The 20,886-nt window shown below is 37.4% G+C and overlaps 1 protein-coding gene across 1 annotated transcript in view; it reads left to right on the top strand.

The window, feature by feature from the left end:
- The first annotated feature begins 1,852 nt into the window (after window positions 1-1,852).
- Window positions 1,853-20,886, top strand: part of dner (delta/notch-like EGF repeat containing) — a 46,311-nt gene continuing 27,277 nt past the window's right edge. The window contains exon 1 of the mRNA XM_035525579.2: window positions 1,853-2,387. Within this exon, the coding sequence (XP_035381472.1) occupies window positions 2,148-2,387 (240 nt within the window). The 5' untranslated portion in view covers window positions 1,853-2,147. The remainder of the gene's footprint in view (window positions 2,388-20,886) is intronic.

The raw sequence follows: 20,886 nt of genomic DNA, 5'->3' as shown, positions 1-20,886 counted from the left end.
GCAAACCTTGAAGAAAATTTTTTTAAGTTTGCATATGTCCTATTTATGCTACTGTAAAATCAATTTTCAGTGGCATTTAGCCAACAATTCCTATTCCTTTTTATACATAATAGATTTTCTCAGGCTTTCCCAAGCTAAAAAAAAACAAGCCATTTTTGTCTATTTTGTACTTTGTTACATGGAAGGATTTGGCACCTTCAGCATCTCATGTCCTATTCAGTGCTTTGGTTTATTTGCAATAATTCCAGTCCCCAAGAGAGTTCCTGGTTTACATTCATATCATTTCACAGATGCTTTTATCCAAAGCAACAATTCTGACCTGAGTATGGGGCCTAGCAGTGGTAAGAGCTTGAACCAGCAATCTTCTGTTTGCTAGTATAATATCCTAACTGATGAGATTCTCCACTGTTGGTTACCTTACAAACAAATTTGGTTCCAAATCTGCCCGTGACCCATAGAGCAGTAGATACTTTCCAGACATCTGACATTGGAGTCACTGCTGCTGTGTGTCCTTTATTGCACAGGCATGCAATATTACTCTTATTACTAAGTCAGAGACAGTGCTGCTCACTCATGCACATTGTTATTGTGACTTTTGTGGCTAGTTTAATGCTGGGTGTTTTGACCATGAATTAATGCTCTACATCATTTGTGCATGTCTATAGACACAATTGATTACGTGACAATGAATTATTTTTTTTTAAGTTGCATTGTGTTCTGAAATGTCTTTTTATTTCAAAGAGCATCCTGTGTGTATACAATACCAAGTGAGACCTTTTTGCTGCATGATCTTGAAGATGAAGGGCAACAGAACAAGTGCTTCACACTGCCATGTGGTTGTCATGGAAACCAACTGGTAACTGAGGTGATTGCCTCTTGAGAAACAACAGTAGGAGAGAGGGGTAACCTGATTTGACTTCCAACACCTGCTTCGCACATCCTTGTCCTGTATGTTAACAGTGTCAAGTTCTAGAGCATAAGAGCTGAATGGCATGCTGCTCCAGATATGTAGAAAATCAATCAACTGATGAGAAACATCAACAGGTAAACTAGAAACTACAAAAAAAAAAAAAACACTAACCAACTAGACGAAGAACCTCTAATAATGAGTACTTGCTGTTATTTGTGTTTCTCTATGGTGTATTATCCAAAAGTATTTTAAAAATAGTTTTCACTATGCTTACTTTAGTATGAGATTTTAGTTACTGGAGTAACTTCTCCCAGATTACAATAACCCTTTTTATCGCAACACACTAACCCCCACAATGCTGGCCTGAGGCACCTAGTACACTCACAGACTATAACTCGCACCCCACCAAGCAATGTAAACCTTTCCAGGTGCACTTGCAATCTTCAACCATCCAACCTGCAATAACATGCTGCATATACCATACACTGCAGGCACAGTGGTTACATCATGGTTAGTATGTTTCATGCTGCATAACCAATATTTCAATAAAGCATTCTGCACATGCAGAAATCTGAAAATGCTTATAATGGTAATTCTGAGAGTATTACCATGCTAATACAGCTAAATTCACAGTTTGGACCCATGTGATTTTGTATACATGCACACTGAAATGAGTGTGTACCACAAGGTCAGCTGATAAATGCTAAGACTCGAAGTAAGGTGTGGTGTTAGAGCTTATTGGGAGAGGGTATGTGTTTGTATCAATTTCAGAAAGGATATATACATCAAATTTCAATGGGTTTGATTTAGAACTGCGTTTTGAATGTGTATTTCTGTGTCCGTGTATGCTGCTTCCTGAGAGAGCTTGTGCGTTTGTTACTGTCGTCACTGTGATTCAGCACCCATCCTCCCCCTCTCTGCTTCTTCTCTCTCCCCCCTTCTCCTTTTCTCCCTGCCTCCTTCTGCCTACCTCATACTTTGTCCACCTCTCTCTTTATCTACTTGTCTTCTCTCTGCCTTCATCGGCTAAACAGCAGTCCGCTTCTTTGTAGCATCCTCACATCCTTTTTTTTTTCCTCACACGCACGCGTGCACACACTCTCCAGCAGTCAGAGAACAGTGGCTGAGCTTGACCTTGTGCTCTTGTCTAAAATAGCGTGACAGGCAGAAGAATTAATTCCATTTAAACGTCGTTCTGCAGACGTGAGGCAGTGAATGAACGCACGATACGACTCTCATGCAGCTACCAGTAGCTTTCCTCTCACTGCTCCTCTTCCTCGGTGTGAGGGGGGGGCTTGGGACCCCTATTACAGTGGGTCCCAGAGAGAACACCACAGCTCCCTTAGATCCCTGTGAGGGGAAACCATGTCTGAATGGAGGAGTTTGTAGTCCCATGGAGGGGGCAGAGGAAAGACAGCCCAGCCTCTGGAATTACACATGCATTTGCAGTCCTGCCTTCACAGGACACAACTGTGAGGTGAGTGTGTCTGTAGTTTTGTCAAGCAAGACTTTTGTTGGGAGTTAGTTATATAGGTGCATTGTCAGCTCAGTGGGATTTGGCATGTTTCCTTGCACAGATGGGTTGGCAGTAATTGGCATGGAAGGCTCTATAATATGTGTATGTATGTATGTATGTATATATATATATATATATATATATATATATATATATATATAATGTATGTATGTGTATGTGTGTATATATATATATGTATGTATATGTGTATGTATGTATATGTGTATGTATGTGTATATATATATATATGTATGTATATGTGTATGTATGTATGTGTATGTATATGTGTATGTATGTGTATGTATGTGTGTATGTATGTATGTGTGTATATATATATATATATATATATATATATATATATATATATATATGTATATATATATATATATATATGTATATATATATATATATATATATATGTATATGTGTATATATATATATATATATATGTATGTATATGTGTATATCTATATATATATATATAGATATACACATATACATACATATATATATATATATATATATATACACATACATACATACATATATATAGATATACACATACATACATATATATATATATATATATATATATATGTATGTATATGTGTATATCTATATATATATATGTATGTATATGTGTATATCTATATATATGTATGTATGTATATGTGTATATCTATATATATGTATGTATGTATATGTGTATATCTATATATATGTATGTATGTGTGCGTGTGCACTTGTACTTGTTTGTCTGCATGTGTACATGCAAGTGCTTGCCTGTCTGCTATCAGAATTATGTGAAAAGGAGGACTGTGTTGCTGTAGCAACCGAACAATAGGGAATTGGTGGTGATGGTGGTGGGGGGGGGGGGGGTTGTATGTGTTTGTGATGGAGCGCAAATCTGTAGTGTGTTCTGCGAACTCGGTCATTTAAAATGTATATACGGTGCATCTTTTATATAAATGTTCCAGTGTAGGACACGTCCCCTGTGGTAGAAGCATTGCTTACCTCTTCATCATGACCCAACTTTGTCATCATCCTAATAGTGGGTGACGGTGTAAGCTAAATCTCTGCACCTGCACACCAACCTCTCATCAGCTGTTGTGCTACTGCTGGAGCATTATTATAGCCACTAATAGTTAACCAATATTGTGCTACAGTTTTCAAGCCTTGAATGACACACACACACACACACACACACACATGGACACTTTACATAAGCACACAGGTGTGGCAGAATTTGGCAACTGGGTGGTCATATTCATGCGTCACCATGTTTCTTTTATCTGTCAGACCAAGGAAGGGAAGAATGAGGCAGCAACCATCCCTGCTGTGCAGAGTGTGTGAAGGGGGGGGGCTGTGGATTTGTAGGGTCAGACTGAGAGTCTGAGGGAGAGAGCTGTTGATCCTCTGGATCAGGGCTGAGGGAGAACAGAGCTTCCTTGGGCTCCAGGTAGGGTTCATTGCTGCCACCTCCGTATGTCTGGTCCAGGGCTTGACTAAAGCAACTTTCTACATCTGGAACCACTGAAACTGTTGCAAAATCTGGAGAGACAGACTAGCAGTCTGACAGAACATCCACACACTTCACACTCATCCACAGAAAATAAATCAATACTTCGAGGGTCTGGTTGAACTTGATTTTATTTGATTTTTATTTTATTATTATTATTTCTTATCATTTTCCTATTTACTTTTTTCTTGCTGAGTGGAGGAAGGGGGCAGGAGGAAGGTCTACTTAAGCACTTGTTTACCTCTTATACTAAGATGCATAACAGTTAATGTGTAGTTATGATAATGCCAACTTCCCTGTCCTCAGTGGCTCAGTCAGTATACTTAACATTTTGTATTGGCAACATTAGAGCTTTTGATGTAGTTTTAAATGTTTTAAGACTTTAATTCACCCAATTCAGCTAATCAACTCCTTAAAGTAGATGCACCAAGTACCAATGCTTTACAAGAACAAAATGAGAGGTAAAAATATCTTTATGAAATTAATTCTAAATTCTAATGTCTGTTTCCAGCCCAGTTCCAGCATTTTAGTTATGTCAAAGGCCTAGCCCATGTCATGTAAATCAGCCCTCTACCAGAAAAATAGATCCTGAATGGGGGGTTAGTGTTGGGTGTATACCTGCTCAGGTCTCCTTTCGCAATCCGTGCCGCCCTCTTTCTTTGTCTGTCGTAGTTTCTTTTAGTGCTTTGCATTTTCTACTCTTTATTTGGGTCATTGGTTTAAAGACAATATAGATCAGTGTCATACATGAACAACAATAAAAAGGAGCAATCCGTCAAAGCATAGACATAAAAGTACTACACCAAAAAGAAATCTAGAGATTTGAATGTGTACTGGAAAGAGCTTGGTGTTTGGAGGTGTGTGTGAGGGTACTATTTTCAGCAGATATCTGTAATCCTAATCAGAGCTGTCAATTTTCTCCCATGTCTCACTCTCCTGATTCTTTTAGAGGTAGGTCACTTCCATAATGGTGCATTTTTCATCAGTTGCACTATTTTTAGCACACCAAGGCACCAAAGCAGGTGATGCTGGCAGTGTGTCCTTAAGAGACACTTCATATTCTTTTTGGGCCAAATGCTGATTCATTAACGTTACACTGACAACAGCTACTTTTTAAACTGTGTTGACCCACATGCAGTCAGGTTAGGATGCAATTCTGTAATTGATTTAGTGCTAATTATTCTGTAATCTCTGCCTCAGATTCTCTCTTTCTTAGAGCTGAACAGGAAATTCCCTTTAAATATCTCTGCATAATCAGAGCACTACCCTCTATCCCAAAACATTAAGTGACATGAGCTTTAACAATAATCATCAAAATGGAAAAAGGTCAATCACAATAGGACTGCTCTTGGATACTAGGCTAGGGTTACTACCCACAGAGTTTTCACCTGGACATTCTGGTTTTTAGACTATATGCAGTTGTCCAGTTTTGACTTCCAAATGTTTGGGGTTTTTTTTTGGCAAAGTTCTCCCAAATTGTAGTGGTTTGGACAAGCGGCACAATAAATACTTATTGCAACTTTGTTACACCTAACTTGGTGACAGATGCCTGAACATGGTGTCTGATGCCTGATGTTACAAAGCATTTGACTTCATATAACTGTTAATATATAAATTAAATGTTTTGTGAGGGTTTGCTACTCTTGTCAACCAGTCACTAGCAGACACATAATGTTGGCAGAATATGTGCCAAAATATACATTCACTAGCTACTTTATCTCTGACCTAATATTGGTATGGTGTTCCAAATACAGTGACCAGTGAGCTGTCATTTAGGACGAAGTATGGTTGACTTATGTTAATTTGCTAAATTAAATTACTATGGCAATCATATAACAAATCTGGAGAATAGCCTTGATTACCTGGGAATTCCAAAATCATAGGAACCGTGAGGCAAAAATCTGAATAATAGTAATATCCAAATACCTTCATATGGTAAGACAGGTATTAAATAGCCACCTATTATTATTATTATTATTATTATTATTATTATTATTAATAATAATATTATTATTATTCTTATTGATATTAATAATAAAGATGAAAGCTACATACATGCATGCTTGTCTGGTCAATAGATACCCAGAAAGTAAATTAAGCTGTCTAGGATGACGCATGAAAAACCCATGAGTAGATCGCAGTTATTGAATACCATGGAAAGAGGAGGTTCCATTGCAAGCTAAGCACTTTCACAGTATATACCACTAACAGATATCAGAGGTGACTGACATAAGGCAATCCAACCAATGCCTGGAAAGAAAATAATACTGTAGATAGGCATAGAGAAACTAACCTGACAGCACAAGCACAAGTAAGAAGCACAAGGTCAGTTGTGGCAGTAGTATATCACATCAGCCGAGACCCAAGGTACAGACTGTACAAAGGAGCCCGTGAGACAACCCAGCACCTGGATTGTTATCCACTTTGATGACAAAGCTAACAAAGAAAGATCTTCAGATCCATATAAATAAATAATAGTGACCCAACCAGGCATAGTGAAAGTAGATGAAGATAACAGTAGTTTTAATAGATGTGGCAAGCCCAAGTGATAGAAACATCAAAAAGAAGGAGTATAAGATATTAGAACAATATCAGGGACCAAAGGAGAGAGAATGTGGAAGGTTAACACTAACTGTGTCAGCAAGTGGTGATCGACAGCAATCCCGAAAAGCACAATATCCTGCGTATGGCAAACATAATGATAAGGACTTCTAAATTATATATAATATGGGCAGATGCACTATATAAATGTTTTTCTGTTTTACATAAAGTTTATATTTTAACCAACTTAGATATGCAATGTGTAGTACAAACTACAGAACAACCTCTAAAAATTTAGTCAGAAAAGGTATGATGCTTGTGCTACAGTGAGGCAACTTGGACTGGTTAGACTGTCCAACCTGCTTCCTGCACACTCATGCTATTGTTAATGACATTATCAGTAAGCATGGCTTTGCCTCTTTCCATAAAGTCACATTTTTGTATTAAATAATTGTAACCTTTTTATATTGAAGAACTAAAGAATGTTTGTAGACAAGGGGCCATGACCCCTAAGATGGAGTTCATTAACCCTTTGAGTAATCCAAATGATTCATTTATTAGCAGATCTTCCAATGGCTATTGTGGCTACACGTTGAGAATTGTGTGTAGTTCTTTGAAGCATGAAAAAAAGCAGATTGAGTTGAAACAAGTAGAATGAGTGTTTATTGTTTGGTCACAGTGCATAAAAACTGGAGAAACTGCTCTTAAATTTACAATATATACACTACATTTACACTAATCATTAAGGTTCTGATGATTCTTTGGTATGATATAGGATGTGGTTAGTCATTTAAGAACATTAAAGTCTGGTAGTAATACATAACCAATGCTCCTACAGGAATAAACCCCATGACACACCTGCTCTTTCCCCTGCTGCCTTTCTGTTCTCTCTGAAGTAGTGCTGCAATAAGAAATGCTATTGTGAAGTGAGTCCTGGCCAAAAAAATGTATTTTAATTTTTCTAGTCTGACCATGTGTTGATGTGTGCATGTACGTGAGCATTTGTATGCTTCATTATCAGGAGAGTGTGTGTGTGTGTGTGTTTTTGTATGTGTCATAGTCAGGAGGTGTTGCCATAGCAATCCATTATGTGAGTCTAAAAAAATCTGGGTTTTGCCTGCTTGAGGTGTTGGTAGCATTTGGTTGATCCACAGGGTGCCTTGAGCTGTCAATCACTTCCTTTTTGCTACAGAAAAAAATGGAAGGAACATTCTACAATGCGATTCAGGGACCCTGCTGTGGTAGCCATTTTGTCATATCCGTTTCCTCTTTATCTCCCTACATCTTTTGCCTTTCCCCTGCATGTTGACCTCCCTCCTGTTGAAGTGTATATGTGTTGAAGTGTGGGCTTTGAACCTGATTAGACTTTACCTTTCATGGCATGAAAAATTCTGCTTAGCCTTTGTGCTTTATGCATTTATCACATAAAGTAACATTTCACAAACTTTAAATTGTATGTTGATATAGTTATATTTCACTCAACTAGACTCAGCATGCAAGTTTCTGAATGTAGACTCCAAAATGTGCTGAGCAGTTATAACAACTGTAAAAATATATAAATAAATAAAACAAAAAACTCTAAACTACAAATATATGTGTAAAAGGGTGAAATCATTGTCACAGTTGTGTATAAGGTGTGCGCTTCACCATTATATAAGTAACAAGTGATATGATTCATACTTATATGTAACAAGTCCCTTCCTAGGGATATTTGTAATAATTATCCTGTGCTATGTCTAAAAAGTGAGTCCTGAATTCCTGTAGGAGCAATATAAATATTAGTACAAAACTAGTAGGGAAGCATATATATAGTGAGGTATTATACTTTTAATTTGGAGCCTTATGGAAGAATGCTGAGTGATATTTCCTGCAGCATTTGTTAGTGTATTTTAACTGTAAATATCTTTCATGTTGTAAATATATTTCATTCATATTGAGGGCATAATTTTGACCCTTGCACTCAAGGCATGCTCAGAAATAAAACAGTAAAACCTCCAACTATTTTTCACCATTTTATAAAGCTTCATAAATTCCATCTACATGGCCAATCTATAGTAAAGACATCTTTTATGTTGGGATATTTCTGGGCATAGCTTTAGTATAAAAGCCCATCAAATTATTGGAACAATTTTGAACCAATATTTACTTGGGGCATTGTGTTCTCAGTGTTTTCTTGTGGTTCTCTCTGCCTTTGGTGCATTTTGTCTTACAATTTGGGAGTATGATTTATGCAGTAAACTATGTTTATAATCTAATCTGTTGCTGAGGTCCAATCTACTCTTCTCATTTACTTATCCCTCTGGTCATTGACAGTGTTAATGAACCTATCACTTTGTCCTCTAAATGTGTATATATATGCATTTGTGTGTCCTTGCATATGTTTCTGTGGTCTGTCCATGTGTATTAATTAATTCTCTGGTGTGACATAAACCCCAAATAATTATACATTAGCCTGATTATCTTTCTGTATTTGGTAATTTTTCATTATTTACATTTTTAAACAGAATATAATAACCAATCAGTACCCAGCACACCGCAAAAACATTTTAACTATGATATTATTGTATTTTTCAAAGTGCGTTACCCAGCACAACACAAAAACATTTTAACTATGATATTATTGTGTTTTTCAAAAGCTACTGTATGTAATCAAGATGGACATAATGAATCCAATTCAAGATTTGTAGTAAAGTCTAGGTGTGGATGAGACTGAGATGAGCCAGGGACAAGTTTAGGAATTTTTCATTATATATATATATATATATATATATATATATATATATATATATATATATATACACACACACACACATTGTAGTTCATTTTGCATTCGTTATACATTATACATTCCCAAATAATATTGCATTGTGTTGTGTGGATAAGACTGAGATGAAAAATTATGAAAATTATATTTGTAGATAATTTTGCGCTCATTATACATCATACATTTAAAAATAATATTACATTGTATATTACACATTATATATAAAGTATAACATTAAAATAGTATATAGTCTATATTAAGTATAGTCTCAGTCCAACTCTATTGTATCATTTGCACTTTGGATGCAAATGATTTAGCTCACAACCTCTATGAGCTCACAGAGTAAAAGAGTGAGCGTGAGGAAAAAATCTCATTGACAGAGAGTAACCAGTATAATAACTGTACAATCTCCAGCCTGCAACCTAAGAATAATTTTTGTCACCGCCTCTCCCCCACCTTGTGTCTGTGACCTTCACCACTCTCTCATCTTACTGTCTGCAGCAATGAACTGAACAGATGCTAGAATATGAGAAAGACCAGTGATTTTTAACAAAAATTGCTTCAGCTATGTTTGTAATGTTTTAAGCCAGAATTTTAATATACATTTCCATTTCCAAAAATCTTTGTGTGGAAATATGACCATATTCAACAGATATTTTTACCTCAGATTTAGATTTATAATTTAGACATTTCTCTGCCCCTACTTCCATAAAAATATTCAGAAGATAAAAACTAAATTGAATCGAATATAAACAAATCAAAAAGTTCAGACAGTCATTCTTGTTATTAAAGATACTAATCATTAGGTTCTTTTTGATTTTTAGAGCCAATGAACATTAACAAACAGGATTCAAACAAATTGTCATGAAAATGATCATTTAGGTGTTCTAATTTCACATGTCTTTATATATCCATTGTTTTCATAGCTTGAGGTATATCATAAAAGGTATAATAATAATAATTATAATAATAATAGTAGATGAACCTCTCAACCATACCAAACTAATATTATGAAAATATGCAGCAATATAAATAGAAAATAAATTAATATTAATAGTACTTTAACAAAGCTACAATCTAAGTTTTAGACGACACACATGCACAGAGAAAAGCAAGCAAATAAGAATAATGGGGCTTAATTTACAACACCTTAAACATATTATCATTTGAGAAGGTGGATTCATTTAGTCTGCTGAAATAACAAATGTGGCAGCATATGTCAAAAATATTTATATGATACTTTTTACAACAGCCATTGTCACAAGACAGCTTTACAAATGAAGTGTATAAGTGGGTGGGTAGGTGGGAAGAGCCATAGCCTAAATAAAACAAATTTTTGGTTTTGGACAAAACAGGTTTTCAGCCTAACCTTACTGAGATTGTGTCTGAGTCGGACCTTAACTGGAAGGTTTATTCCATAGTTTGCGAATAATTTAATAGATCATAATAAACCAAAATTTTGGAGGTGAGTGGGCAAGACCACTGGGAGCCAATGCAGTGTAGCTAAGATATAAGTAATACAGTCAAACATTTGACTTCTGTTAAGAACTCTGGCTGCTGCATTTTGACCTACCTGAACCTTGGTTATGCATTAGTGATACAGCCAGATAGTAAGGCCTTTCAGTAGTCCAGTGTGAAAGTGACAAAAGCATGGACATGCATTTCTGTATAGACTAGCATTTACTGATTGTATATTTCTAATCTTTGCAATGTTCCTGAGCTAGAAAAGGGCTGTCCTAGAAGTATTATTTGCATGAGCTTTGAATGAGAGACTGAGATCCATAATTACAGCAAGATCATTAACTGTTAAACATGGTATAATTGGGAGACCATAAAAGTTTATCACATCTGAAAGCTTAATACTGTTTGCCTGTGGGCCTCATAAAGGCACTTCTGTTTTGTCAGAATAAAGGAAGAGAATTCAGAAGTAGGGAAAAATATTCTGCAAAGTCATCATAAAGGATTAAAGCATAAAGATGAAATATTTATAAAAATGAAAAAAAACAAGTTGTTGGTAATGACCAGCAACAGTTTAAAAAGGTCTCTATGAGCTCACAGAGTAAAAGAGTGAGAGTGAGAAAAAAACCTCATTGACAGATGATAACCAGTATAATAACTGTACAATCTCCAGCCTGCAACCTAAGAATCATTTTTGGTCATCGCCTCTCTCCCACCCTGTGTCTGTGACAGTCACCACACTCTTATCTTACTATCTGTAGGAATGAACTGAACAGCTAGAATGTGAGAAAGACCAGTGATTTTTAACAAAAATTGCTTCAGCTATGTTTGTAATGTTTTAAGCCAGAATTTTACTATTAATTTACATTTCCAATGTTTATTTTGACAAACATTTTTAAGCACTAAAGAAATTTTTGTAAAAATCTTTGTATAGAAATGTGACCATATTCAACAGATATTTTTACCTCTGTTCTGTACATGCTTCAAGTCTTCCATTTTCATACCAGTCTCCATAAAGACAAGGCCTACAGGTCTAAGTGCCAGTTTTTTAAATGTTTTGTCCCATAAAGGCCTTGGTTCCTTTGTCCTAATTACCCTAAAAAGCTAATTGAAAACGTCTTGCATACAGAAAGCTACTGATGGCCCTGCACTTTGTCAGTCAGAGTTCACTTATACAAGAGTTATGTTTGCGGATGTCTTTTTACACCATTGTCCCAGAACTTCTGCAAGTCAAAAAAGGTAAATTTCACCCCCTATCAGTGGATAAGGTTTCCTGATATACTGGAGACAGTAGGTAAGGCTGGGAAAACATATATCAGTCTCCTGGACTCCTAGTGCAGCTTAAGACTACGACATTTCCTGAGGGTTTCTGTTGCGGACATCCCAAGCCACTGCCTGGATCCCTGGATGCTGGGGAGAGCTCCACTCACAGCCATGACAGAGGAAAAGAGGAGGGCCCACTTCAGCCAAGGAGGGGAACGCCCCCTGGAACTTTTTGGGGGCTAGGGCTACCGAGCCAGGAGGTGGTCTGGTGGAGTCAGCTAGGTCTCTGGCTAATGCTGTAGTAGCTTGTGTTCTCCCTCTTCCGAGTACAGGCCATGAGCACTGGATGGTTCCGCCCAAAGCCCTGGAAGAGGACTGCCTCAGGGGTTCTCCCTTGGCGGCTGGTGACAGGTGGGCCGTATTCTGTGGCAGCACATCCAGATCCAGGATGGACGTGCCCCTCTGTGTGTCCTATAGGGCCAAGGACACACCTCCAATGCCTGCCCTTGCAGTGGACGCTGCATCTATGCACTTTTTTGTTTGTCTATAGGCGCATCTACTTGTTGTGTGCACCCACGGTGCATGTGGGTGCGATATTTTGTGTGTCTAGGCTGGGTCCCTCCGAGGAAGGAGCTGCAGCTGAACATCATGACTGCGCCTCTGGAGCCGCTGCTGAACATCATGGCTGCACTTCCGGACCCGCTGCTGAATGCCATGTCTGGAACTGCCACTGAACGTCGTGGCCACGCCTCTGGTCTGGTGGAGTCGGCTAGGTCCCTGGCTAGTGCTGTAGTAGCCTGTGTTCTCCCTTTTCTGAGTACAGGCCATGAGCATTGGATGGGCCTGTGGTTCGCAGTCCCAGGAAGGACGCGTTGGGAGCCGCGCACCTTGGGGGGGGCCTGTTCTGTCACAGAATGCTTCCCTTCCCACTGTTCACGTGGTACGGACCTCCACGTGCAAAGGGAGTCATTGACTCGTTTGTAACCACACCCATGTTTGTACACACCTGCACAAGGTTTATTGTATAACGTCTGTGTGTATTTAAACCGCTATGGGAGTGCACATTGTTGTCGGCCTTTGATCATGTTCACGTTCGTGTTGCACATTATGTTTGTAAGCTGTGTTCAACATTGCCCGTGTTCACCTTGCCTGTTTCATGTAAGTGCCACTGTGTTAGTTATTCCTGTTTGTCTAATAAATGTCTGTCTTCATAGAAGGAGCCTGTGTGTCCTGCTCCTCGCCCTGCGGAACTCAAGTTGTTACATACATGTGCACCCTAAGACAATTTTTTTTGTGTAACATGCCGTGCATATAAAACTGATTAAGATTAGAAAACCAGTTATAATAGGTTAAAATATCAGACTTTAATTTGAGTTGCTCAAAATCTCCCTTACTTTACACACAAATAGACCTCTTACACATTGAGTATAAATGAAGGGTTGCTTATAGCTCATGTGAGTACAGAGTGATTTGATTTAGTTTGGTGATATATGGCATGCCTTCTCCCTATATAGTACAGTGGAGAAAAAGAGACAAAGAAGAGAAAGCACTCCAAAATAAAATCTATGTGAAACTTCATGAATTGATATGAACCATGTGACTAATTCTTTATAAGCAAGGTTATAGGGAAACTACTGATTTCAAACCAAGAGAAATCACTTCTGCTGCATATATTAATATCATATTTGTGTGTGTGTGTGTGTGTGTGTGTGTGTGAGAGAGAGAGAGAGAACAGAAAGAATAAAATGCCATGAATATGAACCAGATCACTCTTTCACTTTCTGAATCTTCCAGTTGACAATTTGTCTCTGCATTTAGTCCTGCTAAACCAGCACCATATGACCTATTCGCTGTGTGTGTTTCTTCCATCTAAAAAAGAGACTCAGAGATATTGAGTTGTGTGGTTGCTATGTAATGACCACTGCACAAAAAGTGGAAGAAGACTCTCACATCCTATTACATGAGTATCAATCACAAGTTTAAAGGATCTAAACTATATTAAATTAAAAATGACTGATTGATAAGCGACCAAAAACAACTATCCCCTAGAAAACAAAGGATGTCATGGGCATGTACACACACACACACAGCTACTGAATATGAGGTCAGCTGTATGTTCTACCAGTGTAGCTGCAGACATGTAGCCTCTCTGGCCTAAACTATAATAATAGCTACACTTAGGAAAAGATGAAAAATACAACAGCCTGCTTCACAAATAAGACAATTTTTCACAAATGTCACAACACAATACATAATGAAATATTACTTAATATTATGAATTCGGAATCCCATCGGTCTTGCAAATTTACCAAATGTAAGGACACACTAACATTTCACCAGGTAAATGAAGCATTGCAGTAGGCTACAGACTTGAGGGAGGAAGTGCATATATCTATATATATATATATATAATAGATCTTACCAGCCATAGGGTACTAGTGAACATTTAAATTCCCAGGACACACCAGCCTAGAATTATTTGACATCTTCCATCAAACACTAGTGCAAATGAACAAACATGAATCCAAAATAAAAGACTTAACATCATTTGAAAATACCAACATATCTTAATCAATGACTTCCAGAGAAAACAACTGTTAAGCCAGCAGTCTAGAGATTTTGCATGTCATCTTATGTATGTGATGGACAACAACCCAAAAACATGTTTGTTTGATGTTGGCTAGTTAATTTTAGGTGTATGTGTTCTGGACTGTAGAATAGACTAATTTAGTCTTCAAGTTGATAGCAATGTTAATTTCCAGTGTATATCCTGGTATTATGTTATAGATGTATGTGGAGTAGTTAGTCTAGACAAACATTTTCCTTGTACTCTACTCTTTTTCCTGTAATAATGAATTATCACTTAATCTGGGAGATAATGAGATTTGTCACTGAGCAACACAGAGGGGAGAATAAGCAGGAATTTTTGTTGCTATAAAATACATGCCTGTAACATTGGAATCTAGCAGCTTATATTCATTGCAATGTATTTATCTAGAAGGTATTATACATGGCATTACAATTATTATACAGGATCTTCCAGCACATATTTGTAGAATCTTTTTCTTGGGTTCATGTAACAGACTACAGTTAGTTTTAGTGGCAGTATGCATGTGGCCTGGTGCTTGTAGCCTACAAGACAGAAGAAATCATGTTTCCTTATCAAAACCAAACTAGAGCTCTGCTCCACATACTCCTTGGTTTGTTATTGTTAATTTACTTGTTATTTACACATTTTATATGAACAACTTCGAATTGCTACTGTGCATGAAAAGTGCTATATAAATAAACTTGCCTTGCACTGCCCTGGCAAGAACCATCAAAATCTGTTCAGAAGAATTTGTCAGACCAGAAACCCAGTGTTCGAGATGACTAATATGTTGTAACATAATTGCATAATTCAGACAGTATGTCATGATTGGCCACTCCCTAACATCTTTGTTGTCATGGTTACCCTGTCTCATGTCTGTTTTGCTTTGTTTCCTTGATATTCCACCTCTCGTTTGAGATCCATTCCCTCCATTTGTATCACATGTTCCTTGTTAGCCCTCATTAGACCAATCATGACATACTGTCTAATCCCTGTGTTTGTGCAGTCTTGTTGCTAGTTATTGTGACTCCATGTCGCTGTAGTGTTCGGTGTTCATATTTGTCAGTGCAAACTTCTGTAAGTATTTTCCTCTGCTCATGTAAGTTGTGTTCCTCTATGTAGCCTACTTCCTCTTTTTGTCATTTTGTGTTTCGCTCTTTTCTGCGAATGCATCCACCACCAAACCACTCATTGTTACACAGTACATCTCATGTAAACTCTAACTGCAGAGAGAGTACTTCTTTATTAGTACCTTTGGGATGCTGTCTGATAGTTGTCACTGTTTCTTAGATCTTGTCTGATATAAGATGGGAAATTTAATTTCAAGTGGTGTGAAGATGGTGTTGTTCATAAATTCCTCTATGTGCTGTCATAATAATTTCTGTTTCACTCAAGAATAAAAATGTAGACTTGAGAACTAGTTGAAGAGAATAGCTGATCCTGTTCTTTATTGTAGGTCAATGTTAACAAGCATTATTGAGGCATCCTCCAGGGAATGTCTGAAAATCAAACAAAGAACCCAAATTTTGTAGAGTTGATGACCAGTGGAGAATGGGCCCCACTTTGAGTCTTGGTTCCTCTCAAGGTTTCTTCCTCATGCTCTAAGGACTTTTTCCTTGACACTTGGCTTGCTCACTGGGAACTTGGACTCTGACATCTCTAAAGCTGCTTTCTGACAACATCTGTTGTAAAATGCGCTACATAAATACATTTTATTTGATTAATATAACAGATGTTGAGGGCAGCTACAAGTACCTTGGAATCCCACATGCAAGTGGGAATCACAAAGCGGCCAAAAGGAAAACAGCTACAGCCAAATACCTACAAAGAGTGAGGCATGTTCTGTGAAGTCAGTTGAATGGGAGAAACAAGATCAGAGCTATGAACAACTATGCCTTGCCAGTCATCAGGTACCGCATGGGAATAATAAGATGGCCTAAGGAGGAGATAGAAGCCACTGACATCAAGACAAGGAAACTCCTCACAATGCATGGAGGGTTTCATCCCAAAACCAGTAATCTGAGATTGTACACTAAGTGGAAGGAAGGGGGCCAAGGATTAGGGAGCATCAAAGCCACTATCCAGCATGAAAAAAACCAAGAGCCAGAAATACACTAGGATAATGTCCCCAAGTAATAAATTGCTTAGTGAGTACCTCAGACAGCAGAAGAGGAAATGAGGAGGAGCAGGGACCATCATGGCAGGAAAAAACCCTGCATGGTATGTACCACCGGCAGAAGTGGCTGATATGGAGAAATCCTACCAGTGGCTGGAAAAGGCTGGCTTGAAAGACAGCACATAGGCACTAATCACCGCATCATAGGATCCTGTGCTACCACACCAGGCAGGACCCCAGATGTAAGCTGTGCATTGATGCCCCTGAGACAATTCCTCACATAACAGTAAGATGCAAGATGCTAGTAAGCAGGGCATATATAGAACACCATAACCAAGCAGCTGGCATAGTGTGCAGAAACATCTGTGCTGACTATAACCTGGAAGTTCCAAGGTGAGAGATATAGATCTATGTGGGATATACCCCAAAGGTCATGGAAAATGACCATGCTAAGATCCTGTGGGACTTCCAGATACTGACAGACTCTTGTTGCCTAACCAACTTGACATAAAGCAGAAGAGGGCCATAGTGATAGAAAAACAGCAGAAGAGGGCTGTAGTGATAGATGTGGCTATCAGGAAAAAGGAACACGAAAAACTTAAGAAATACCAAGAGCTGAAGCAAGAGGTAGAAAAGATGTGAAGGGTGAAGGCAACTGTGGTTCACATGGTAATCGAAGCACTAGGGGCTGTAACCCCCAAAATGGAACGCTCCAACAGATCCCAGAAACAACATCCAAGACCTCAGTCTAGAAGAGTGTAGTCTTGGGAACTACTACTAAGATATTATGCAGGACTCTCAAACTCCCTCGGAAGAAAGAAAGAAAAAAAAATATAAAATAAATATATATATATATATATATATATATATATATATATATATATATATATATATATATATATATTGCAAGGAAAACAATCCTTGCTCCTTGACAGCAAAAGAAGAAAACCTTGAGAGGAACCAAGGCACTTGTTAACAGCTAAACAAGAGCTAAATTGTCTATATGTACTCATTATCCTTCTTAGTCTCTCTTGGGTCTGTTCTCCTAAAGTGCTGCTTAAGTCTCCGAACAGATTCAGTAGATTAAATCTTCAGTGGAGGAGAGTTATCTTACATCATAGAGCCATTTAAAAAGACTTCTGGAATTAATTGCTCAGAATAGTCTATGATATTATATGAGATGGCACAGGCAAAGGGAAATGTTTTGGCAATGGGAGAACCTGACAGGGCCCTGGGGAACTCTTGTACTCTTGTTGTCTCAGACAATAATCTTAATTTTGCTTTTTATAGAACACTATATTTCAAACATGGAAACTTTAAATATACATATTAAATAATCAATAGGCTGTATGTATTCAGTGTGTAAATATCAACTATCACAAAGCTTGTCATTTGACAAAGTTTTTATCAAACAAATATTCAGTTTAACAAATGTTAAAGACTGCAAAGTCATGATCGTGGCAAAATTTCTGTGCATCATTTCTGTTAAAAGAAAGCTTAAAGTAGTAAAAAAAAATTCAAAAAGCAGAATACATACAATTTGTAGTTAAACTGAGGGCGAATCCACAATCCTGTAATCATGTGAAATGTTCCTACTCCAGTGTTGTGTTCTGATGAGTAACTCTGGTTTATGTCTAGTAAATCTGCTAGATAGCAGGTTAGCTTCACAAGATCTGTTGACCTAGCAACTAACCTAAAGCTATTCCAAGCTGAATTTTTGTAATGGAAAACCCCAACTTTCTATAAACAGATCTGGGTTTGTTGCTAAAAAGGTCGGGGTTAGTTTCCCACTATCCAGAAACCCCCCTGAGGGGAATCCCAGAGGAGGCTTTGTACAACATCAACAACAAATGGTTTTTTTTCCTCCTTGTTTTTTTTTTTCACTGCAAGTCAGTTCACAATAAACTTGGATTATGCACCTCTTGCTAACATCCATTTTTGGTTCAATTTGGTTAATGTAGAAACATGGCATTGCAACATGTTGGCTCTGTTGGAAGTGGACTCATTCCCCACTCAGAAATGAAAGACTCATTCTAAGATACCAAAAACAATGATTCATAGTTACGGGTGATTAAACACTAATAAAAACATACACTATATTGCCAAACGTATTCGCTCACCCATTCAAAATCATTGAATTCAGGTGTTCCAATCACTTCCATGGCCACAGGTGTATAAAAGCAAGCACCTAGGCATGCAAACTGCTTCTACAAACATTTGTGAAAGAAAGGGTCACTCTCAGGAGCTCAGTGAATTCTAGCGTGGTACCATGATAAGATGCCACCTGTGCAGTCATGAAATTTCCTCACTAAATATTCCTCAGTCAACTGTCAGTGGTATAATAACAAGGTGGAAGCATTTGAGAATGACAGCAACTCAGCCACGAAATGGTACGCCACATAAAATGACAGAGCAGGGTCAGCAGATGCTGAGGCACATAGTGTGCAGAGGTCGTCGACTTTCTGCAGAGTCAATCGCTAAAGACCTCCAAACTTCATGTGGCCTTCACATTAGCTCAAGAACAGTGTGTAGAGAGCTTCATGAAATGTGTATCCATGGTCAAGCAGCTGCATCCAAGCATTACATCACCAAGCGCAATGAAAAGCATCAGATGCAAGTGTCTGACCTCAAAAATTCCCAGAAATACACTCCTAAACCTTGTATACTATATTCCATTTCTGATATAAGATCCTCTTTGATCTTACATACTGCTTCTTTAAGTTAAACATGCATAATGTAGCAAAATATACCAAAATGTACAACTTCTGGTGACCTCACTTTTCACTAGATAGTTTACTATTGTGTCAGCGTTGCAGTTTTTTAAATTTTTTATTAGAAATCAGTGGGTGGAATCTATGTTTATTTAGTAATGCATAAACCTGAACTTAGTAAACTTAGTAAACACTAGCTATAACTATAACTAGTTTGAATTTATGCACAGCTGAAACAGTGACATAATTTTTGAAACAGATTCTCACAATAATTATGTCACTAAACAGCTCTAGTTGCGATGTGTGTCTGATGTGATAGATAATTTGGAGTTGTTTGGACTGTTTTTAGTATTTCTTTTTATGTGTGCAAAACAGCATAGGGCATATTCTCATACTGAACTCTGGCAATGAGAAAGGAAGCAATAAGAAGAGGCTTGTCTTTTGATGTAGAACCAATCAGCAAATCCCTACATTATTGAGACATCCGGCTCTATAATTTTAAAGAGGCCTATGATGCCTGAACTATGCTTATTATTCTGGGTGTGATTGTGATGCCTGAATCTAAAATGACTTGTCATCTGATCCATGTCATACTAAAAAGGTATACACTGAATGTGAACTCCATAAAGAGTAGGATGCAAGTGCATAAGCTGACAATCTGAGCAATCTGAAGAGCATTCATATTAAGTGTAAGCAAAGCTCATTCTGCACTAAACATCTCATTTATACATCAAGCTATTCAAACAATGAAAGCCACTTTATACTTTTTCATTCTTTTATAAACATATTCTGTGAGAAACATCAGAAACATTATTGTATAGTATAAATATACTGTATGTGAGAAGAAAATAGGGAGTGAGGATCTATTCAGTAAGAAGTCCTCTTTCTGCTAAAGTAGCATAATTAGATTAGCTGCACAAAAATAAAACTTCATCATTTATAGTAATGGGGTTTGCAATGTGGACTTGTGAAATCCATTATAAAACATATCTAATTACTTTGCAGCAATTATTCACAGGCCAAGAACAATGCTGCAGCTTCATGAGTTCACAAATTCTACATAACATATGTATAGCATGCAGGAGCATGATCTGGAGATATGGCTTTGAGTCCACAGACTCAAAAAAAGGCGGGCTGTGTTCATGTTCATGACTTTGTTTATTTAATTGTTATTGATCTGTTAGGACACTGTGTACAGTTTGTTTATCACTGGATTGCACTTGCCATAGTGATTACTAAATAATAAACTTTATAAGCAGTCATCACAACAAGATAACTCTAATCACTGGATCACTGATGTTTTCATTTTCTGCTCATTTAAATAATTTCAAGAGCAGTTGAGAACAGTGTAAGTCAGTTTATATATTTGCACATTTCAAATGATTTTTAAATACAAAATAATTTTTAAAATACATCAACCCAAATATGGAGGATATGTTATGTGGATGTGGTTTAATGTCTGTTTAATTAGAGAAAAGCAGTGAACAAGCAAATGCGA

The sequence above is a fragment of the Electrophorus electricus genome, chromosome 6 (assembly GCF_041902795.1).
Source record: "Electrophorus electricus isolate QZ-2024a chromosome 6, ASM4190279v1, whole genome shotgun sequence".
Classification (NCBI taxonomy): domain Eukaryota; kingdom Metazoa; phylum Chordata; class Actinopteri; order Gymnotiformes; family Gymnotidae; genus Electrophorus; species Electrophorus electricus.
The sequence above is the reverse complement of the archived record's forward strand: the minus strand, read 5'-3'. Positions and strand labels throughout refer to the sequence as shown.